The 23,846-nt window shown below is 35.4% G+C and overlaps 2 protein-coding genes across 4 annotated transcripts; both read right to left on the bottom strand.

The window, feature by feature from the left end:
- Positions 1-795: 795 nt before the first annotated feature.
- On the bottom strand, positions 796-8,388 carry LOC123207760 (pleiotropic drug resistance protein 1-like). Of its 2 annotated transcripts, XM_044625220.1 has the most exons (24): positions 7,790-8,387; positions 7,586-7,706; positions 7,385-7,473; positions 7,221-7,305; positions 6,972-7,131; positions 6,805-6,881; positions 6,544-6,597; positions 6,374-6,464; positions 5,968-6,269; positions 5,581-5,862; positions 5,182-5,498; positions 4,917-5,077; positions 4,715-4,818; positions 4,471-4,630; positions 4,268-4,390; positions 4,070-4,176; positions 3,626-3,958; positions 3,196-3,486; positions 3,038-3,121; positions 2,818-2,951; positions 2,480-2,707; positions 2,201-2,372; positions 1,848-2,102; positions 796-1,737 (listed from the first exon to the last, which is right to left on the bottom strand). In XM_044625220.1, the coding sequence occupies exons 1-24, from the start codon at positions 8,119-8,121 to the stop codon at positions 1,480-1,482; spliced, it is 4,320 nt and encodes a 1,439-aa protein (XP_044481155.1). In that variant the 5' UTR covers positions 8,122-8,387; the 3' UTR covers positions 796-1,479. The 2 variants fall into 2 exon arrangements, with proteins under 2 accessions (XP_044481155.1, XP_044481156.1); XM_044625221.1 differs by having other exon boundaries at positions 5,581-6,269; positions 7,790-8,388.
- A 7,804-nt stretch (positions 8,389-16,192) lies between these two features.
- Positions 16,193-23,557, bottom strand: LOC123207762 (pleiotropic drug resistance protein 1-like). Of its 2 annotated transcripts, XM_044625222.1 has the most exons (24): positions 23,018-23,557; positions 22,728-22,848; positions 22,523-22,611; positions 22,359-22,443; positions 22,103-22,262; positions 21,938-22,014; positions 21,680-21,733; positions 21,509-21,599; positions 21,104-21,405; positions 20,724-21,005; positions 20,325-20,641; positions 20,067-20,227; positions 19,870-19,973; positions 19,626-19,785; positions 19,424-19,546; positions 19,241-19,347; positions 18,797-19,129; positions 18,365-18,655; positions 18,207-18,290; positions 17,984-18,117; positions 17,644-17,871; positions 17,365-17,536; positions 17,015-17,269; positions 16,193-16,904 (listed from the first exon to the last, which is right to left on the bottom strand). In XM_044625222.1, the coding sequence occupies exons 1-24, from the start codon at positions 23,347-23,349 to the stop codon at positions 16,647-16,649; spliced, it is 4,320 nt and encodes a 1,439-aa protein (XP_044481157.1). In that variant the 5' UTR covers positions 23,350-23,557; the 3' UTR covers positions 16,193-16,646. The 2 variants fall into 2 exon arrangements, with proteins under 2 accessions (XP_044481157.1, XP_044481158.1); XM_044625223.1 differs by lacking the exon at positions 23,018-23,557 and having other exon boundaries at positions 22,523-22,576; positions 22,728-22,774.
- Between the last annotated feature and the right edge of the window lie 289 nt (positions 23,558-23,846).

The raw sequence follows: 23,846 nt of genomic DNA on the forward strand, positions 1-23,846 counted from the left end.
CGAAATGTAAGAACTAGTCAACTGGGCATGTTTCTTTATTAACAAATTGTTAATTGAGATAGATAAAGATGATGATTGTATATATAAAATAGGCTGTTCATTTTCCTACTCTTTTGTTATAATTTTATCATTGAAAAATTTACTCTTATTTGTAAAATTTTAACTTATTTAATATAATAATTATGAATTTAATTATTGATTCTGAATTTATCCGTTTAATCAACACAAATAGATCTTTGTTAAAAAAAAAATCACCTCCTCCCTAAATTTATTTTTGACCCAATTTTAGTCATCATCCTATCTCTCACGGGTTAGACAAATGTCTCAGTATTTTTATGTAATGAATATTTTATATAACTCATAATTTAATTTTCTAAGATCTTAACATATTCATTGTTCAAATTGGCTCCATCTAATCTTAACTCATTCATTTTCTAAGATTTATACAATAAACTTAGAGTAATATTATGTATATTTACTTTAAATATATAAATTGGTATATACTTTTATATATCATCTGTGGTTAAGTATCACTGTATCATTAATTTAAAATCATCTAATTGTATAATGACATATATAAAATATATACTTATTTGTGTATTTAAAATGAGTGCGTATAATTTTATTGATAAACGTATGACGTATTCATTTTCTAATTTGAAGTTCAATATATAGAGTTTAGCAGAGGATAATAATTTTTTCACTGCGTTTGCTCATATCAAAGCCGATAAATTTAAATTATGCATGATACAACTAAGTTTATACCTTCACTCCTTGAGACAACAATCTCACACATGGAAAAGACAGCCAAATTTATACAAATACAAACATATTCTCAATTTGATGAATCTAATAATCAAACACTTTGCCAAATTTACTATCCAAGTCCTTCAAAATTTCTGAACACTTTTTGAAGGAGTCTTAGAGTTAATGGAAATGATGCCATTACAAGGAGCAAGTTTGTAGCTGAGAGCTTAAGAGGCCTAGAATGAAAGGGGACATGAATGGAACAGAATCCAAATTATGCTTGATGTAAAACAACTGACTAAAAATACAAGAGATTGAGATTAGAGTGTTAAAATCTGGAGAAGAGAGAATGCGCTGCTCTTATTGCTAGAAAAACTGCCAGTGATTATGCTTTGTCTCCTAATGGAAAACGACATAGGAACATACAAACAGATTCAAGTATCACAGCTAGTCCCATCTGCATCAACTAGTCCAAGGCAACCAACCATGTAGAGTTTGTCCACTGGAACACTTCCAAAGTTCCTCAGCAGAAAAGGTCTTGTTGCTTATCCATGCAGCATTATGTCGATTTTCCAAAGGCTGGACAGCTCGATACACTGCAGCAACCGTTGATGAGCAGGCATTCACCTTTCTGGACAAATTTTTTAATCTCTTCTGGAAATTTAATATCATAATCTCTTGAGCAATGATTAATGCATAGAGCACACTGAAGAGGATAATAAGGCAGAATATCTATCTCTTCTGGAAATTTAACATCTTAATTCCTAGAGCAAAGGCAAATGCAAAAAGCACAGTGAAGACGATAACACCAACAACAACAACTCCCAGAAAATCATGCTTATAACCAAAATAATCATCCAAAAATTGCTTCACTGTTTCACCGGTGTCAAGTTTATCCTCTATATCTCCAAACTGTGATGCAACCAAACCGTATAACGTCCAAGAAATTGGGCACCCCCAGAAGTACCACCTCCACCATACTGGAATTCTCTGTGATCACACAATTTCCAAAATAAAACTCAATTAATTGATCATTAGATATGCAATATTGTATGAGTTTAAGAATGTAACATTTGAATGAAGGCAGGAATTTGGCTTACAGTTCTTGGCACGATAAATCCGGAAAAGAGGCTCCATATTGAGTAAAGGGAGAAGGCGACCACAGCAGCGATGTGCTGGTTTGGTGTCATGGCGACAGCCATCATGCCATAGAAGGTGAAGTACATTAAACAAAGGAACATGTGGAAAAAATACCAAAAGAATTTGCCTGCATCCCAGTCAAATTGGATCATTGCATAGACTATAATGCCATAGACTACACACTGAGCAAATATATAAGGAATCTCAACCACAACCTGGATGAAGAGACAAAAAAAATTTTAAACTCCAATGTGAAATTGACAAAGAGTTCTATATGTAAATATCAAGGATGTAACATGGGAAAAATACTTACTTGTGCAAAGGCATAAGACATTGCCGAATACATTCCAGCTGCTTTTTCTCTGTAAAATACTGTCCTTTCAACAGACACTATTGGCTGCACAGCTGTGGCATTTTGTACACCAAGGAAGAGAACAGCCGCATAGATGGAACCCATTGCATTAAACAGATCTTGTCGTTTGCTCCTAGATATCATTTAAAATGTTTAGATTAAAAGGCAGAGGAAACCATATTTCTCAAAATTGTGTTTGAATGTAATGTGTTGATATTCTAGTGGCAACTTGTAACTCACGTTTTGGTGCCCATGTCCCAAAACATTGTCCCAAATGTCAAAGCTATGAAGAAAGTGAATAGAAATCGGACGGCAGTGTAAGATGTGTTCCGCCAGTATGACCAACGTTGTTTCCATAAGCAAGCCAAACATTGGGTGAAAAAAGATTGGGAGTATCGAGTAGGGAAATACAGGTCCTTTGAACCTGGAGCAGGCCTGCTTAAATCCCTAATGAGTGATTTGTTTCTCCTGAAACACAATGACAAAAAAATCAGCTATGAAATTAAGCCAATAACAGTAGAAAACAGTTATGTTTTGGGAGAATGGTGATGTATGGTGGTTTATTAACATGAACTTACTGATATAGTTCTGAGATTTTGAAAATTTCAGCAAAATCAACCCCCAAAGCTATTTCTTGTGATTCAGTGGTGACTTCTAGCATCCAAGCAGCTGGATTGTGACCATCTTTAATCTTAGGAACTCCTTGAATTCCCTACAGAATAGGAATGCACTTGCCTTAAGTTTCATAATGTATTCTGAAGTTAAATTTCATTCTCTGTAATTTGTTAATGTTCAAACCTCGAAATACTTTATAAGAAGACTAGAGTGGCGACCCAACGGCCCAGCATATATGGCTTGTCCTCCCCGCTTCAGTAGAAATAGCTGCAGTGCAGTGTTTAAATTAGTATCATGCTTGCAGAAACAAAATCTGAGCCTCCTATATTGAGATTTCTCACCTCATCAAAGGCTTCGAATATGTCAATGCTTGGCTGATGAATGGTGCACACCACCGTTCTTCCTGTGTCCACTGTGTTCCTGACTGTTCTCATAACAATGGCAGCAGCTCGTGCGTCTAGACCTGAAGTTGGTTCATCCATAAATATGATTGAAGGGTTTGCCACAAGCTCAACTGCTATGGTAAGCCTCTTGCGCTGCTCAGTTGACAGACCGTTGATACCAGGCAAACCAACTAGTCCTTGTCTCAATGTATTTAATTCCACAAGCTCCATGACTTCCTCAATGAACATCTGCAAACCACAGGTAAACGTAAATTTATACAATGTATACAACATTAACTGCTTCAATCAGACTCAGTTTGTTTGAACTTAACTAGAACAAAGAGAAAAAATGAAATGCACCTGAAACACTGAGGTTTTCCTTACCCACCTTTCTAGTTTCGGAGTCGACTTCAGGGGGCAATCGGAGCCAGGCTGAGTAGACCAAAGATTCATGAACTGTTACATAAGGAGAGTGGATATCATTTTGCTCACAGTATCCTGAAATACGAGCAAATGTCTCTTGCTTCTTTGGGTACCCAGAAATTGTGATTGTCCCCTCAATGTATCCGCCAGTTTTCCTACCAGCCAATACATCCATCAGAGTGGTTTTACCAGCACCACTAACACCCATCAAAGCTGTTAGAACACCAGGTCTGAAAGCACCACTCAAACCATTCAGAAGCAGTAATTTGTCTTCTACAAGCCCTTGAAATGTCATTTCCTGCATAGTTTCATTAAAATCAATAGCCATCTAGTCTGGACTAAATTGTATTGCAACCATATACCATCTCAACATTTGGATATATGGAAAATTTGAAAAACTAAAGATTACCTTCGGCATGTCAACCGAGTATGAGATTTCATCAAATGTTATGGAATGCGGTTGAAATGGAAGAACCATTCCTTTTTTCTTCTGATGATCTGACTGTTCAGTTGTCTCTGTGATTGATACATAATTATAATTAAAATCTAAGTAAGAAAAATGATTTATGTACTAAATAACAGCAACATTACAAATGAAATTAATCACCTGAGTGAGGGCTATGACTAAAGCTACTTGCATTGGTCGTTAACTGAATGGCTCCTCCACTTCTGTTATCATGTTCATTACTTTCAGATTCCACTGGCAAAACAGCCTGAGGCTTACCGAATGCTGTGCATATTTTGCCCAAATTAGAACACTGTCTCTATCTTTTCAAAAGGAATCAAAGTGAAAATAGCAAAGATACTCACGGTTGAGAAAAGTGAGAGCCAAAGTGTAGCCGAAATTGAACAGCAGCGTAAAACCAAGCAAAGCCCCTGCTCCTATCCAATACCAATATGAATATGGGAAGAACCCTCGAGACTTCATAACTGCAACTCCAAGTGGCTCCGTTGAATATGTTGGCACAATCTTCAGAATACAAAAAAATTTCAGGAATCATAAGATTATCAGATGACAAATGCTGAAACGCCCACAGGTCATTCTTGACATTACCTTTTTCCAGCCATGTCCAAGAAACTCATTCACGACCAGTGCGTTTTGCGCATACATCAAAGGCGAACACCAATAAGCCCATATCCACCAGTCCTTAACATCCTCTGTTTTATCAAACAAGAAAACAGAAAAAAGGGAAATTTTACATAAAGATTCGAGAAAGATTTGGCATCTTTCAAATATATATGTGTTCTTCTCTTACTTCGTGAAATAATGAAGCCACCCAATGCAACAAGCAACAGCAATGAATATGAACCGTATGTATTAGCAATGACCATGGTCCTGCCTGCTGCTGCAATGAGTCGGAACAATCCAGAAGCCATTTGGTTTAGAAATACAAGCAAGATGAATTGCTTTGCAAACCTGCAACAAGTAGAACACCTTAAAACAGTTGAATTTATAGAGCAAATGTGTAGGGCCCAATTTTTTCTTCCAAGCCAAATTTTTTAATTTCTTTATTTTGTTACCTTCCAACATTGGGTTCAAATCCTATTACATAATAGGTTATGAATGCCCAAACAGCCGCCTCTACAAATGCGACTGGTATCTTGAGAATCCATGTTGGAAGTGCATACGCCCATGAAGGATAGAATCGGAGATCTCTTTGCTTGTAAAAAACAGGAAGCTTTACTATAGTCATGGAAATCTCTGACATTCCATTAAACATAATCATCATAGCCGCGAAGAAAAGGGCACCAGTGTAAATTATTCCATCTACATCTGTATCTCTGTGCATCTTGGTTCGGAAGAACAATGTCATAGCAACACATGCCATTACCGAAAGCTAGTTGCAGGGAAAAAAATCAGTATTAATTTTTATCACATAAATGAAAGACTACAATAAAAAATCAAATAGTAATGCCCACTTGACCAAGCTTGAAGTAGTAAACAAATGAGTTCCTCTTCATCAGCAAAAATTCTCTAGAGAAGCAAGCTTTAAACAATTCCATCTTGTTGACACCATATGCTTTGGTAGTCAAAGCTGCAGGGTGGCTCTTCCTCTTATCAAATGGAGTTCCAAGGTCATCACCAAGTTTCCGACCCACATGGAATGATTGAAATGCATCAGAGAATTCCTTTACTGTTATAAACCTGTAAGGCTCATCTTTACTTGTCCAATACTGCTGCTGATCTTTCCTTGATGTCACCTGAAATCCTTTAATATTAATGAAGATCCAATATGACACTTTACATGTCCAGTTGTATATAAATAAAGGAAACAAACACTTAAAAAGACCCCCGTTAGCACATACTTCTTGTAAGAAGTCAGCTACGCCTTTCCTTTCTGGACATTTGAACCCTATGGATTCGAAAAACTCCAGAACATGTTCACGAGGACCCTGGTAGACAATTTGACCTTCAGATAGAACGATAATGTCATCGAAGAGATCATATGTCTCTGGTGCTGGCTGGAGGAGAGAGATCAAAGCTGTTCCATCAATGATGTGAATGATTTGCCTTATACAATTCACAATTTGGAAAGTTGTTGAACTGTCCAAACCAGTAGATATCTCATCCATGAACAGAGCATTAGCTGGTCCGACAAGCATTTCACCTACCATTAAAGAACCAAAAATTTTTATATGCTTTAATTGAAATGGACAGAAAATTGTTATGTGTGTATTCAATTTAAATGAATTAAGAAATTGTAGGGATCACCAGTTGTAACCCGTTTCTTTTGTCCTCCTGAGATGCCTCTAACCATTTCATCACCCACCAAGGTATCAGCACAGACTTCCAGTCCTAAAATCTGTAAATTTAAGAGGGAAAGCAATTATACTAGTGAAATTCACTTGTTCTTGAGTGATCATAATCCAAATTGTAATTACCTTTAGAATATAATCAGTAACCACACTAGCTTCTTCGCCAGGAGTTACTGCAGCCTGTGACATTAAAATTGACCAAGAAAAATATTTACTCAATCACCTTGAGTGCAACTAACTAAGCACAAAATATCAAGACTTATTCAGGTAATTAGTCTACATAGAAGGATTGAATTGATCCCCAATTTTAATGAACACCTGAATCAGGAATAACTTCGAACCAAAAACCCACATATATTATCTGAAACAAATTTCAGATTCTCTCACCTTCATGAAGACATCAATATCAGGGTCAGGCTTAATATTTGCTGCTTTTTCTCTTCTGGACAACTCGGACAACATATCTTTCATATTCACAGAAGCAGTAATCAGTTATGCTAAAACTAATTAAAAACCATCAAAGTTGGAAAGAAGAAATTAATCCATCAACTAACCGTAACGGGTTCCGACCCCCTGGAATCTTGCAGAGAAGGCCAAGGTTTCCCTCACAGTCATTTCTCCGATATGCACATCATGTTGACCAATATAAGCAGCAGTTCTCTGGGGGACAAACTCATCCATCTCGTGCCCATTATATGTCACTCTACCAGAACTCTTCAGGGGACAATTCACTTCTCAAATTAGAAATATTAACCATATAGTCAACATATGAAAAAAAATCTTTGATTACCATAAAAATTCACCTGTAGACTGGAATCAAGCTTCCCAGCCAAAGCTAACAGTAGGGTTGTCTTTCCGGAGGCTGGAGGGCCCAAAAGCAATGTCATTCTGCAACAAAGAAGTTTACAAAATGAGAAATGGGTTCGCAAATATTCCAAAATAGTATAATTCTGCTCTGTGTACTCACCTTCCTGGCCTAATAATTCCACTGACATCCTTAAGAATTTGCAAATGTTTCTTTCTGCTTTTAAGAATATTTGCTGAAGTCAAGAAATCCTTCAAACCAATTCACAAAGAAAGTGAAATTTCAGTGAAAACTTAACTAGAAAAAAGATAGATAAATAATTCTATAATATTAATGATTCATATAATATCTCTAGCCTTTTACCTCAATTACGTTGTAAAAGAAGTTAATGAATGAAGGCAAAGCTCTACTTCCCACATATGTTTCTCCCTCCACGTTCACATGCTCAAATCGAACCTCAATTTTCGGAAGCTCAATTCCAACTCTGAATAGAACAAAGAAAATCAATACTAAATTCTTTATAAAGAAAAATCACAAAGATTTAATGAACAAGGAGAAAATTCTTGCCTATCGATGCGGTCCTTAAGCTTCAGGAGGAACTTCTCGTTATCAGTTTCAGCAACTTTCACCAACCTTTCAATCAACTGCTGCTTTTCACGAAATCCAAGATTGTGAATATCGACTTCACTAGGACCAACTCCTGGAGTTGTCAGTATGCCTTTTCTCAAACGATCAAAAGTTGGCAATTTCTCTAGTGCAGCCCACTTTAAGGCCTCTTCATCATCTTCTCCCCTTGAAGACCTCGAAAACACGTCCAGGGTGTTGCCGTTTCTCCAGAACGAATTACTTCCTCCTCCACGTAAACTACTTCCCGCTCTGTAAATATCCCCCATGTCCATTGTTGAACCTCTCAGCCCTCAACAATTTTGAACCTCGTCTCTTCTTCTTCTCCTTCTTTTTAATCCAATAAGAAAATCAACCGAAGAACCGAAGTGGGTTGCTCTTTGCAAAACATCACAATGCAAAAATCTTATTGCATGCAAGGTTTTTGTGACGATCTCTTTATAAAGTAGCATCACCGTTCAAAATGTGAACTGAGATGTGAATAAACAACGGGCGCGGTAATATAAAGAACCGAATCTCCATGGCCTGATTGGCCAGCTGACTGTTTTTATTTTGTAATTTGTTTATATTTCAAATTCTCTACGCTCTCGGTAAAATCCAACCTATTTTCTAGGCATCTCATCAAAGTAGGGTCTTCCAGAAGATAATCACTTTCGTAAACACTATTTATATTTTTTCAGAACAAATTCTTAAAGTTACCAATAAATAACTACAGAGAGTAGAGCAAACCATCTTGAAAAAACCCTTTTATGTTCGATCCACACACACTCTCGTAAATATTTACTGTTAAAGGTAACAAAATTTTATTACTAATTTTAGGAGAGAAAACTATTTTTCACCCATACTACATTAAATTACCAAGTTTTCACGCTTGACGTTGAAATGACATTTTCCCCACATGTTGTCAAACAATGTTAGTGAAATTACTTAAATTTTAGGATAAACACATTAAAAAGACAAAAACACCCCTCATAAATTTCAATATATATTAAATATATTTTTATCCCTATTTTATTAAAAAAAAATTATTTTATAACCTAAAACATTCGCCAACGACAATTGAAATTGCATTGGATTACTGTTATCCCAATTGGAAGTACAATATCAAAATGGTATGGCTCTAGTCAAACTCACACATGAATAGTGTGATTCAATCGAAATTGTACTAATATATTACAAATCAAATTGGAATCACACCTATATATTGCAATTTTGACGAAATCACACCATACTGGTGCAAATATGATGTGATTCTAATTTTAATTTCAATTATAATAGGCGAGATTTTAGATTTGAGATTGGTTGGAGTTAAGGTTAAAGTTTTATTTTTTTTCCAATTGAATATAAAAGTCTAAATAATAGAAGTTAGTGGAAGAAATAATTTGTTTGTAGTGAAGAGCTAAAGGTATGTTAATCCAATAATATTTATATATTTTACTAATTGATGTATATATCCTTCAATTATTAAAAATAATACGTGTCTGTATTTTAACGGAATGTGAAAAAAATATTATTTTCCGACTTCAAAGATAAGAATTTATCATTTTGATATTGTTCGGACGGAAAATAGTTGTTCTCCCATGATTTTAGTATTTTTGCAAATAAAACCAAAAGTTTGCACTATTTATATCACATCTTTATCATATTTATAATGTCCCCACATAGATGCGGTGCATAAACTTACCTAAAATACAATTTTACTAAAGATTATAAAAAATAATAAATTATTATAAAGTTGTTAGAGTCATTTTCCCGAATACAATATGATAAAGTAAGAATCCAAAACTACATTATTGTTTCATACTTTGTAGAAATCATAATGATAAATTAATATCCAAATCAAGTGTTTCTTAACAAAAGCATTGATTCCATTCCGATGGAGGCTTTTGTAAAGAAAAAGATGTCATTTGGTGCAATAATGCATCTTAATCACTTATTTAATTGAATAAAACGACATTTTAACCTCCATGTTTGGTTTAATCAAATCTAAAACAAATCATCCTTGTTTTTACCTAATTACTGCAGTAAAAATATATAAAGATAATTTTTCATTCTGTATATACTGATTTTTTCTTATTCTGTTGGACTAAGATGGTGACCTTATAAACTCAAATGTTATCAAATAAATAGAACATGCTTTTTTTTTTTTTTTCCTGACAAGAACCCTTCTCGAATTAGATTGTTTATCAGAGTTGAATTAATCAGTATTAACAAATAAAATTTTGTGTTCAGTAATTGATCTTATAATTATTATTAAAAAAAAAAAAACTTATTCATTGTATTAGAGATTTTACTACCTCTCTTTCTTGGACGAGAAACTAAAAAAAGATTAATGAAATATGTTAGATACACAAATAAATACATATTTCATATGTATTTATCATATGATTGAATTATTTTGAATTACAATAAAAGTATATATACCCTACTTTGAATACAAAAATATGTATAAACTTATATGTGTTATTACATAATTAGATGATTTTAAATTAAAGACAAAATGATACCGAATTATGTGATAATGCATGGAAGTATATATACAATTATATATTTAAAGTTGATACATATAATATTACTGTTTGAATTAAAAATAAAGTAACACTTAATCATATGATAACATAAATAAGTATATATTTATTTGTGTATCTAAATTGGATATAAATAGTACTACTCAGAATTTCAACATAATCTAGAATCGATGGATGCACCAATTGAACTCTTCCTTTGACGAGGACTTGAAAGGATTGATGAAAATGTCCACACTGGAAGCCCCGTTTTAAATGTTGAAATTTCCAAGTAGTCGTCGAGATCAGGTTCTAGAATGTCATGCTGAGATCCGAATGCAGACATTATTAGACTCAACAATTGAAGGGGAAGAGTCACAAAAAAAATATACAAAAACCATCAACAGTTAATGGATACAGACAGACCGGAGGACGGGGATGAGTCAAAAAAAGGAATTAAAAAACCATCAACAGTTGGAAAAGAATAGTCATTGGGAGCATAACTCATTTGTTTTGTGTGAAATAATTGGTTTTGATTAAAACATGGAAAACCTTGTTCAAAAACAATGTTAGCTCGTCCGCCATAAAATAGTGATTCATATTTTAAAACAAAAGCTATACTTTTGAAACTTAGATGAATCATAAATATTAAAATGCAACTCAATTTGATTCTGCCATATTTTCTTATAATGTTACATTAATTATATTTTAAGTTTCAACAATGGTGGGTTCTTATGTAAGCTAGAGATTTCATGTGATTTGGATTCTGGGAAGAGCATGAAATTTGAGTTTAGAGGTCAAATATAATGAGATATTAAATTAAATGTCCTAACATGTACAAAATTAAGCAAAAATGTCCCAATAACACAAAATGACTGAACTACCCTCATATATATTTACTTAAAAGCACGCGAGATTCAAAATGAAAGCATTGTTGCATTTCGTTTTGAATCTCGAGATACATGTGTTGTATTTTCTTTGTCACAAAGCATGATTTTTTTGGCAAGTTTTTCTAGGTTTTTGGCAACTGAAATGAGCATCAAGGTTAGTATATCATTCTTCATCAACTTTCAACCATTTTGATGTTGATAATTTATTGATTGGATGAAGATTTTTCACATTTTAGAGTTAGGGTTTTTGATATGAACAATGAATTTTTTGAGTCAATTCTTATGTGTTTTGAATTAATTTCTTCAGGGGTTTTATGTTAGAATAGACATAAATTTGTTTGATGTTGAAATGAGAGTCGGAAAATGCAATTTGGGTCAGAAAATTTGACCTTGTGTGTTGGTGAGGTTGTCTTGCGATGAATTTATCCACCTCGCATATTGTGAGTTGGATAAATCCATGACGAGGTTGTTGGGCATTTCACGATAAAGAGGAGAAAAGGATTTTTTAGATAGTATATACCCTTATGATAACTCATGATAGGAAGGAAATGTGATTTGTTAAATAGTGATTCCTTGTGATATTTCGCTATTGAGGGTGGGGGAGAATTGTTGTTTTTTTAAACAATATCATCTTGTGATAACTTGTGATAAGGGGCAAATTGTAATTTTTTATGTTTAGGCAGGCATATTGTAATTTTATAGGTTTAGGGGTGGCAAATTAAAATTTTTAGGGTTAGGGGGCATATTGAATTATGAGGTTTAGGGGGGCAAATTAAAATTATTATGGTTTAGAGGGTGCAAATTGAAATTTGTTAGGATTAAGGAGGCAAATAAAACCTTTTCTATCGTAGGGATTTTCAAAGTGTAATTTTCAAATTTTCAATCTTTTTTTTTCCAAATTATTGTGATACTTGATAAATTTTACATATTTAGGGAATATGTACATTTCATATTAAGGTTTTTCGACGTATAATTTTCAAATTTCTAGTCAATTTTTTTGAATTATTTCGATAATTAATAAATTTTACATATTTAGAGGATATGTACATTTCACACTAAAATTTTTTTATGTGCAGATTTCAAATTTCCAATCTTTTCTTTTGAATTATTGTGATATTATTATGAAAATTGTTGTGATAATAGTTTTTTTTTTTATTGTTTGACAAAAAGACTAGAAAAAAAAGAAAACGTGAGAACCAAAAAGGGGAATTGAGATGGCCCGATGAGACTCTACACTTGCCGACAGAGATAACAGTTCGAGTAAAATGAAAACCAATAGCCCTGATTGCGTCTATATTAACCAGGAGGTAGTGGAAAATTTTTGAGAAAACTTGTTTTGGATATTTTATATATTTTAGAGACATGAGATTCAACACAATTTTGGTTCACTCATTCATATTAAGAGATGTTATAAGACGTGACATGAGAAACCATTCTTCAATGTTAGAGACACCATTCTTTAAGAATAATAAACCTTTTCCAGGAGCACCTTTCAAGAATAGTTGGATTTGAAGTGAGTTTGTTCGGGCTCGAAATGAGTTTTGCTCGAACGAGCCCGAGTATCAACGTGAGTATGAATTTTAAGTAAAAAAATGAATATGAGCCCGAATCCAAACACCAGTTAAGCGAGCTGAGCTCGGCTCAAGAGTCGCTCACTCAAATGAAAAAATATTTAACTTAGAACAAACAACACCATTTATTTCTTGAAAAACAAGCCTAAAACTGAGCTACCAACCCTAAAATGCGAGCCCAAAGTGAACCCGAGCCCAAACACTAAAATTATGAAACGAGCCGAATACGAACATGTGTTTAGCGAGCTCGACGAGCCGAGCCTGATCCCGAGCTTGGGTTCACTGAAAAAGAGTTGAAAATGAGTTGGGCCCTATTTGGGCTTGGCTCAACTCGTATCCAGCCCTACTTTCAAGTATCTTAGGATTCAATATACAACATCCATTGTTTTTCACTTGGTGCATGCATGAATTGACTTACGATGCTTACAACATAGGTTATATCTGGCCTTGTACATGATAAATAAATTAACCTTCCAACCAACTGTTGATAGTGAACTTTGTCCGTCGGAACTTGATTTGGAAAATTTTCAAGTTTGCGATTCTATGGGCATTACTGCAAGTTTACAAGCAAGCATTTCAATTTCAGTTAAAAGATCTAACACATATTTTCATTGTGAAAGAAATATCCCTCAATCTGATCTTGCTATTTCAATTCCTAAGAAATATTTAAGTTGTCCTAAATTCTTCATTTCGAACTCAGTAACTAAATATTCCTGTAACAACTTCATTTCCTCTAGATCATCTCTTCTCAAGACTATATCATCAACATACACAATTAAAGTTGTCACCTTCCCTTTGTGTTTTATGAACAAAGTATGATTTGAACTACTCTGCTTATAACCAAATGCTTTTATTGCAAAAGAGAACCTCCCAAAGCGGGCTCTAGGTGACTGTTTAAGCCTATACAACGATTTCTTCAATTTACAAATTTTGTTTCTATTCAAAGAACTGCATTTCACATTCGATGGTAGCTCCATGTACACTTTCTCCTCTAACCCCCCATTGAGAAAAGTGTTCTTAACATCAACTTGTTGTAGAGGCAACTCTCAATTTGTTGTTACATATATGAGAATATGAATTATGTTAAGCTACTCTACCGGTGCAAAAGTCTCTTGGTAATCCACCCAATACCTTTGTGTGTACCTTTTTACAACCAACCTCGCTTTATGTATATCAATGCTTCCATATGCTTTACAATGAACACCCATCTACATTTGATTGTTTTATTTCATTCAGGTAAAGAAACAAGTTCTCATGTAGAGTTCTTTTGCAAGGCCTCCATTTCTTCGTTCATTGCCTTAGTCCATTTTGGATCTGCCAAAGCATTCTGCACACCACTAGGAATAGACACATTAATTGGACAATTGATTAATCATTAGTGCATACGATTCAGACAATCTATGAGTAGAGACATAATTATTGATTGGATATTTAACATTGACTTTAGGGTCAGGTTTATATTGTTTCTTTGGGATACCCTTATTTGATCTTTGTGGATATCTTGGAGCTAAATTTTCAAGAGGAACGAGGGACTTATCAGACGTGGGATTCAAGATTACTTGAGGATCAACATTATTCAAGATTACCTAAGGATCAGCATTCTGAATTGATTCTTCAGTTGATGGTGTTAACATAGGCAACTCTATATTCATTGGTGACTCTGACTCAATTCTCAAAATGAACTAACTCCTCATGAATGCTATCAAAATTTTGTTGACCACTTCTCCCAAGCTTTTCATTCACTTCATCTAGTTCAAAAAAACTCATCTCCTCTATTACCCTCTTGTAACATCTTCCTATGATATCCTTAGGTGAATCCCACATCGACAAAGCATGAGAGAGATGCTAGGTCTGTCTATGTATCCCACATTGGTTAGTGGTGGGAGAATTTAATTGGTTAAATAGCCTGTGAGCTCCTTAACTGTTAAGACACGTTTTGGGTTGCAAAGCTCAGAAGCAAACCCATGATGGACTGTGTGTCCAAAGTGGACAATATCTTGACAGTGGGTCAGGTTATTGGACCAGGGATGTTACAAATGGTATCAGAGCAGCTCCATGTGTCCTCTTGAACGATGGTGGGGCAAACCTCAGCGAGGACGCTGAGTCCCGTAAGGGGGGGTGTATGTGATACCCTTAGGCGAATCCCACATCGACAAAGCACGGGAGAGATGCTGGGTCTGTCTATGTATCCCACATTGGTTAGTGGTGGGAGAATTTGATTGGTTAAATAGCCTGTGAGCTCCTTAACTGTTAAGACGTGTTTTGGGTTGCAAAGCCTAGAAGCAAACCCATGATAGACTGTGTGTCCAAAGTGAACAATATCTTGACAGTGGGTCGGGTTATTGGACCAGGGATGTTACACTTCCCTTCACCAGAATTCTCCCTCTAAAGGGAAGGTGTTGAAACTTTCTCTAAATAATATAGTTCTGATTCACGAACAGAGGCATCTAATGTCACATGTAATTTTTGGGTTTGAGGATCATAACACCTATATCCTTCCTGAAAATCTAAATAGCCAACAAAGACATATCGTTTTACACATGGATCAAGTTTAGTTCGCAGAGCCTTGCAAATGTGAACATATATTGTACAATCGAAGACTCTAGGTTCAAGATTCAGGAGATGGGGAATTGAAAGTAAGGACTGCATTTTTTGTTGAGGGATTTGAAAATCTATCACTCGGGAGGGTGACCGATTGAATAGATATACAACAGATTTAACAGCTTCTCCCGATAGATACTAGGCATGTTCATGCCAAAGAGAGAGGCACGAACCACTTCCAGTATTTGTCTATTCCTCCTTTCTGCCAAGTCATTCTGTTGCTGTGTATAGGTGCAAGATGTCTGATGTCAAATCCCATGTAGGTTTAGAAACTTTCCAAGAGATGTAACTACAAACTCCATGGCATTATCATAATCGATAAATTTAAGATTATGCATGATGCAACAAAGTGTATACCTTCACTCCTTCAAACAACAATCTCATACATGGAAAACATTGCCAAATTTATACAAGTATTAACATATTCTCAATTCGATGAATCTAATCATTAAATACTTGGCCAAATTTATTATCGAAGTCCTTCAATTTTTCTGAAGGTGATTTTTTTTTTTTTATCTCACCTAAAGCCATGAATTCCAAATCACTTTCATTCTGAAAACATATTATAATTTATGAACAAGAATTGCTGTATTCACAAAGGATATACATTTATTCCAATTCATTCATGTGATGGGCTTTGGTGTATTTCAAAATGCACAAGTATTTTGTCATAATTTCTTCATTTTAATGAGAGACTCTTAGAGTTAATTGAAATAATGCCATGGAACAGATCTAAATTATGCTTCAGTAAAACAACTGACTAAAAAATACGAGTGATTGCAAATGTAAGATAACTGACTGAAAAAACAAGAGATTGAAATTAGAGTGTTAAAAATCCAGAGAAGAGAGAATGCACTACTCTTACTACTGGAAAAACTGCCACCGATTGTGCCTCGTCTCTTAAAGGAAATCGACATAGGAACCTACAAACAGATTCAAGTATCACAGCAAATCCCTTTTGCATCAACTAGTCCAAGGGAACCAACCATGTAGAGTTGTCCACTGGAAAACTTTCAGAGTCCCTAAGCAGAAAAGGTATTGTTGATTATCCATGCAGCATTATGCCGATTTTCCTAAGGTGGGACAGCCTGATACACTGCAGCAACCTTCGCTGAGCAGCCATTCACCTTTCTGGACAGATTTTTTTTAATCTCTTCTGGAAATTTAATATCATAATCCCTAGAGCAAAGATTAATGCAAAGAGCACCCTGGAGAGGATAACAAGACAAAATATCTATCTCTTCTGGAAGTTTAATATCTTAACTCCTAGAGCAAAGACAAATGCAAAAAGCACAGTGAAGACAATAACAACAACTGCAACAACTCCCAGAAAATCATGCTTATAACCAAAAAAATCATCCAAAAATTGCTTCACTGTTTCACCGGTGTCAAGTTTATCCTCTATATCTCCAAATTGTGATGCAACGAACCCGTATATCGTCCAAGAAATTGGGCACCCCCAGAAGTACCATCTCCACCATATTGGAATTCTCTGTGATTACACAATTTCAGAAATGAAACACAGTTAATTGATCATTAGATATGTAATATTGTATGCATTTAAGAATGTTACATTTGAATGAAGGCGGGAATCTGGCTTACTGTTCTTGGGACTATAAATCCAGAAAAGAGGTTCCATATAGAGTAAAGGGAGTAGGCGAACACAGCACCGATGTGCTGGTTTGGCGTCATGGCTATAGCCATCATGCCATAGAAGGTGAAGTACATTAAACATATGAACACGTGGAAAAAATACCAAAAGAATTTGCCTGCATCCCAGTCAAATTGGATCATTGCATAGACTATAATGCCATAGGCTAAAGATTGAGCCAATAAATACGGAATCTCAACCACAACCTGGGATGAAGAGACAACAAAAATGTTAATTCCAATGTGAAATTGACAAAGATTATTATATATAAATAATCAAGGATGTAACATGGGAAAAATACTTGTGCAAAGGCATAAGACATTGCTGAATACATTCCAGCTGCTTTTTCTCTGTAAAATACTGTCCTTTCAACTGACACTATTGGCTGCACGGCTGTGGCATTTTGTACACCAAGGAAGAGAACAGCCGCATAGATGGAACCCATTGCATTAAACAGATCTTGTCGTTTGCTCCTAGATATCATTTAAAATGTTTAGATTAAGAGGCAGAGGAAACCATGTATCTCAGAATTGTGTTTGAATGTAATGTGTTGATATTCTAATGGTAACTTGTAACTCACGTTTTGGTGCCCATGTCCCAAAACATTGTCCCAAATGTCAAAGCTATGAAGAAGGTGAACAGAAATCTGACGGCAGTGTAAGATGTATTCCGCCAGTATGACCAACGTTGTTTCCATAAGCAAGCCAAACATTGGGTGACAAAAGATTGGGAGTATCGAGTAGGGAAATAGAGGTCCTTTGAATCTGGAGCAGGCCTGCTTAAATCCCTAATGAGTGATTTGTTTCTCCTGGAACACAATGACAAAAAAATCAGCTATGAATTTGAGCCAATAACAGTATAAAAACAGTATATGTTTTGGGAGAATGGTGATGTATAGTGGTTAATTATCATGAACTTACTGATATAGTTCTGAGTTCTTGAAAATTTCAGCAAAATCAACCCCCAAAGCTATTTCTTGTGATTCAGTGGTGACTTCTAGCATCCAAGTAGCTGGATTGTAACCATCTTTAATCTTAGGAACTCCTTGAATTCCCTACAGAATAGGAATGCACTTGCCTTAGCAAGTTTCATAATGTATTCTGAAGTTAAATTTCATTCTCCGTAATTTGTTAATGTTCAAACCTCGAAATACTTTATAAGAAGACTAGAGTGGCGACCCAATGGCCCAGCATATATGGCTTGTCCTCCCCGCTTCAGTAGAAATAGCTGCAGTGCAGTGTTTAAAATAGTATCATGCTTGCAGAAACAAAATCTGAGCCTCCAATATTGAGATTTCTCACCTCATCAAAGGCTTCGAATATGTCAATGCTTGGCTGATGAATGGTGCACACCACCGTTCTTCCTGTGTCCACTGTGTTCCTGACTGTTCTCATAACAATGGCAGCAGCTCGTGCGTCTAGACCTGAAGTTGGTTCATCCATAAATATGATTGAAGGGTTTGCCACAAGCTCAACTGCTATGGTAAGCCTCTTGCGCTGCTCAGTTGACAGACCGTTGATACCAGGCAAACCAACTAGTCCTTGTCTCAATGTATTTAATTCCACAAGCTCCATGACTTCCTCAATGAACATCTGCAAACCACAGGTAAATGTAAATTTATACAATATATACAAGTTTTAGCCACTTCTATCGGACTTAATTTGTTTGAACTTAAGTGGAAGAATGAGAAAAAATGAAAATACACCTGAAACATAGAGGTTCTCCTTACCCACCTTTCTAGTTTCAGAGTCAACTTCAGGGGGTAATCGGAGCCAGGCTGAGTAGACCAAAGATTCATATACTGTTACATAAGGAGAGTGGATATCATTTTGCTCACAGTATCCTGAAATACGAGCAAATGTCGCTTGCTTCTTTGGGTACCCAGAAATTGTGATGGTTCCCTCAATGTATCCGCCAGTTTTCCTACCAGCCAATACATCCATCAGTGTGGTTTTGCCAGCACCGCTGACACCCATCAAAGCTGTTAGAACACCAGGTCTGAAAGCACCACTCAAACCATTCAGAAGCAGCAATTTGTCTTCAACAACACCTTGAAGTTTCATTTCCTGCATGGTTTAACTAAAATAAATAGACATGAAGTCCGGACTAAATTTTATTGTAACCATACATCGTCATTACATATGGATACATGGAAAATTTGAATAACATAAGATTACTTTTGGCATGTCAACCGAGTATGAGATTTCATCGAATGTTATGGAATGCGGTTGAAATGGAAGAACCATTCCTTTTTTCTTTTGATGACTTGGCTGTACAGTTGTCTCTGTGATAAATATGTAAGTCCAAGTAAGAAATACGATTAGTAAACTTAAAGCAACATTACTAATGAACTTAATCACCTGAGTGAGAACAATGACTAGAACTACTTGCATGGTTCGATAACTGAATGGCTCCTCCACTTCTGTTTTCATGTTCATTACTTTTAGATTCCACAGGTAAAACAGCCTGACGCTTACCAAGTGCTGTGAATATTTTGCACAAATTAGAACACAGTCTATCTTTTCAAAAGGAATGAAAAGTGAAAATAGCAAAGATACTCACGGTTGAGGTAAGTGAGCGCCAAAGTGTAGCCGAAATTGAACAGCAGTGTAAAACCAACCAAAGCCCCTGCACCTATCCAATACCAATATGAATATGGGAAGAACCCTCTAGACTTCATAACTGCAACTCCAATTGGTTCCGTTGAATATAATGGCAAAATCTTCAGTATACAAAAAAATTTAAGGAATTAGAAGATTATCGAATGACAAACACACAAATGCTTACAAGTCAATCTTGGCATTACCTTTTTCCAACCATGTCCAAGAAACTCATTCACAACCAGTGCGTTTTGCGTATACATCAAAGGTGAACACCAATATGCCCATATCCACCAGTCCTTGACATCCTCTGTGTTATCAAACAAGGAAAAAATAGGAAATTTCACATTAAGATTTGAGAAAGATTTGGCATCTTTCAAGTATATCGGTGTACTTTTCTTACTTCGTGAAGTAATAAAGCCACCCAATGTAACAAGCAACAGCAAGGCATATGAACCATATGTATTAGCAATGACCATGGTCCTGCCTGCTGCTGCAATGAGTCGGAACAATCCAGAAGCCATTTGGTTGAGAAATACAAGCAAGATGAATTGCTTTGCAAACCTACAACAAGAAGAACGCCTTTTAATTAACACCGTTGAATTTGTAGAGCCAATTTTTTCCTCCCAAGTGAAATTTTTTTATTTCTTTATTTTCTTACCTTCCAACATTAGGTTCAAATCCTATTACATAATATGTTATGAATACCCAAACAGCAGCCTCTACAAATGCGACTGGTATCTTGAGGATCCATGTTGGAAGTGCATACGCCCATGACGGATAGAATCGGAGATCTCTTTGCTTGTAAAAAACAGGAAGCTTTACTATAGTCATGGAAATCTCTGACATTCCATTAAACATAATCGACATAGCCACGAAGAATAGGGAACCTGTGTAAATTATTCCATCTACATCTGTATCTTTGTGCATCTTGGTTCGGAAGAACAATGTCATAGCAACACATGCCATTACCGAAAGCTAGTTGCAGGGAAAAAAATCAGTATCAATTATTATCAAATTAATGAAAGGCTATAATAAAAAATTAAATGGCAGTACCCACTTGGCCAAGCTTGAAGTAGTAAACAAATGAGTTCCTCTTCATCAACAAAAATTCTCTGGAGAAGCAAGCTTTGAACAATTCCTTCATGTTGACACCAAATGTTTTGGTAGTCAAAGCTGCAGGGTGGCTATTCCTCTTATCAAATGGAGTTGCAAGCTCATCACCAAGTTTCCGACCCGCAGGGAATGATTGAAATGCATCAGAGAATTCCTTTACTGTTATAAACCTGTAAGGCTCATCTTTACTTATCCAATACTGCTGCTGATCTTTCCTTGATGTCACCTGAAACATTTTAATATTAATGAAGATTCAATATGACATTTTACATGTCCAGTTGTATACAAATAAAAAAACTTAAAAAGACCTCCGTTAGCGCATACTTCTTGCAAGAAGTCAGCCACGCCTTTTCTTTCTGGACATTTGAACCCCATGGATTCAAAAAACTCCAGAACTTGTTCACGGGGACCCTGGTAGACAATTTGACCTTCAGATAGAAGGATAATGTCATCAAAGAGATCGTATGCCTCTGGTGCTGGCTGGAGGAGAGAGATCAGAGCGGTGCCATCCATGATGTGAATGTTTTGCCTTATACAATTCAGAATTTGGAAAGTTGTCGAGCTGTCCAAACCAGTAGATATCTCATCCATGAACAGAGCATTCGCTGGTCCAACAAGCATTTCACCTACAATTCAAGAACCAAAATTTTTATATGCTTTAATTGAAATGGACAGAAAATTGTTGTGTGTGTATTCAATTGAAATGAATTAAGAAATTTTAGTGATTACCTGTTGTAACCCGTTTCTTTTGTCCTCCTGAGATGCCTCTAACCATTTCATCACCCACCAAGGTATCAGCACAGACTTCCAGTCCTAAAATCTGTAAATTTAGGAGGGAGAGTAATTATACTAGTGAAATTCACTTGTTCTTGAGTGATCAAGATCCACTATGATAATTACCTTTAGAATATAATCAGTAACCACACTAGCTTCTTCACCAGCAGTTGCTGCCGCCTGTGACATTAAAATTGACCAAGAAAATTATAAACTCAATCACCTTGAGTGCAACTAAGTAAGCACAAAATATCAAGACTTATTCAGGTAATTAGTCTACATAGAAGGATTGAATTGATCCCCAATTTTCATCATCTGAATCAGGAATCACTTCCAACCAAAAACCCATATATATTATGTGAATCAAATTTCAGATTCTCTCACCTTCATGAAGACATCAATATCTGGGTCAGGCTTAATATTTGCAGCATTTTCTCTTCTAGATAACTCAGATAACATCTCTTCATAGTCACAGAAGTGGTAATCAGTTAAGCTAAAACTAATTAGAAACCATCAAAGTAGGAAAGAAGAATTAACCCATCAACTAACCATAACGGGTTCCGACCCCCTGGCATCTGGCAGAGAAGGCCAATGTTTCCCTCACAGTTATTTCTCCTATATGCACATCATGTTGACCAATATAAGCAGCAGTTCTCTGGGGGACAAACTCATGCATCTCATGGCCATTATATGTCACCTTCCCAGAACACTGCAAGAGAGCTTTCACCCCTCAAGTTAGAAATATTGACCAAAATGATCAACATCTGCTAAAAAAATGCAATATTTAATTACTATAATTAACCACCTGTAGACTGGAGTCAAGCTTCCCAGCCAAAGCTAACAATAGGGTTGTCTTTCCAGAGGCTGGAGGGCCCAAAAGCAATGTCATTCTGCAACAAAAAAGTTTACAAAATGAGAAATGAATTCCCAAATATTCCAAATCTGCATAATTCGGTTCTAAGTACTCACCTTCCTGGCCTAATAATTCCACTGACATCCTTAAGAATTTGCAAATGTTTCTTTCTGCTTTTAAGAAAATTTGCAGAAGTCAAGAAATCCTTCAAACCAAATTCATAAAAAAAAGTGAAATTTTAGTTAAAACTTAACTAGAAAAAAGATAGATAAATAATTCTGTAATATTAATGATTCATATGATATATCTCTAAGCTTTTACCTCAATTATGTTATGAAAGAAGTTAATGAATGAAGGCAAAGCTCTACTTCCCACGTATGTTTCTCCCTCCACATTCACATGCTCGAATCGAACCTCAATTTTCGGAAGCTCAATTCCAACTCTAAATGGAACAAACAAAATCAATACTTAATTCTTTATAAGGAAAAATCACAAAGAGGACAGCAAAGACTAGAACTTTCAGAGAGAAGGTATGGGTTCGAGTTTTTGTCACATTTATGAAACTTTAACTTATCAAAAGCAGATTTAATGAATAAAGAGAAAATTCTTACCTATCTATGCGGTTCTTGAGCTTCAGGAGGAACTTCTCGTTATCAGTTTCAGCAACTTTCACCAGCCTTTCAATCAACTGATGCTTTTCATGAAATCCAAGATTGTGAATATCAATTTCACTAGGAAGACCTGCTGAAGTTGTCAGTATACCTTTTCTCAAACGATCAAAAGTGGGCAATTTCTCTAGTGCAGCCCACTTTAAGGCCTCTTCATCATCTTCTCCGCTTGAAGACCTCGAAAACACGTCCATGGTGTTGCCGTTTCTCCAGAACGAATTACTTCCTCCTCCACGTAAACTACTTCCTGCTCTGTAAATATCACCCATATCCATTCACAACAAGCTTGAACCTCTTCTCTTCTTCTTCTTCTCCTTGTTTTTTAATTCGATAAGAAATGCAACCGAAGAACCCAAGTGGGCAGCACTGTGCAAACGTTACAATGCAAAGATGTTATTGCATGCAAAGTTTTTGTGATGATCTCTTTTTAAAGTAGCATCACTGTTTACAATGTGTACCGAGGTGCGAATAAACATTGAACCGAACCTCTATGGCCTGAATGGCCAGCTGACAGTTTTTTCACCGGTGTTTAAAACTGGTTCATGGAACAGATGGGACAATTTTTCATATTGAATCGAATTTTTAATTTGGAAAAAAAATCATAAAATCATAAATAAAACTAGATCAATTTATAAATTAATTAATTTTGAATTTAACTGATAATAATAATCAATCAAACTAAATTTTTAATTAACTGATTTTAGAAACTAAATTTTAAAAATTAAATAATAAAACATAATTGTTTAATTTTAATAATTATATAAAATTAAAT

Source organism: Mangifera indica, unplaced genomic scaffold, assembly GCF_011075055.1.
Source record: "Mangifera indica cultivar Alphonso unplaced genomic scaffold, CATAS_Mindica_2.1 Un_0101, whole genome shotgun sequence".
Classification (NCBI taxonomy): domain Eukaryota; kingdom Viridiplantae; phylum Streptophyta; class Magnoliopsida; order Sapindales; family Anacardiaceae; genus Mangifera; species Mangifera indica.

Bases quoted from the DNA above. Each gene is read 5' to 3' on its own strand.
- LOC123207760 (XM_044625221.1), bottom strand. From the start codon at position 8,121: ATGGACATGGGGGATATTTACAGAGCGGGAAGTAGTTTACGTGGAGGA. The intron at 7,707-7,789 runs GCAAGAATTTTC...TGTTCTATTCAG, and splicing joins CTTAAGGACCGCATCGATAG to AGTTGGAATTGAGCTTCCGA. The intron at 6,465-6,543 runs GTAATTACAATT...TTAAATTTACAG, and splicing joins TTACTGATTATATTCTAAAG to ATTTTAGGACTGGAAGTCTG.
- LOC123207762 (XM_044625222.1), bottom strand. From the start codon at position 23,349: ATGGATATGGGTGATATTTACAGAGCAGGAAGTAGTTTACGTGGAGGA. The intron at 17,872-17,983 runs GTAAGTTCATGA...ATTGTGTTCCAG, and splicing joins AAGAACTCAGAACTATATCA to GAGAAACAAATCACTCATTA. The intron at 16,905-17,014 runs GTAAGCCAGATT...GTGTAATCACAG, and splicing joins GATTTATAGTCCCAAGAACA to AGAATTCCAATATGGTGGAG.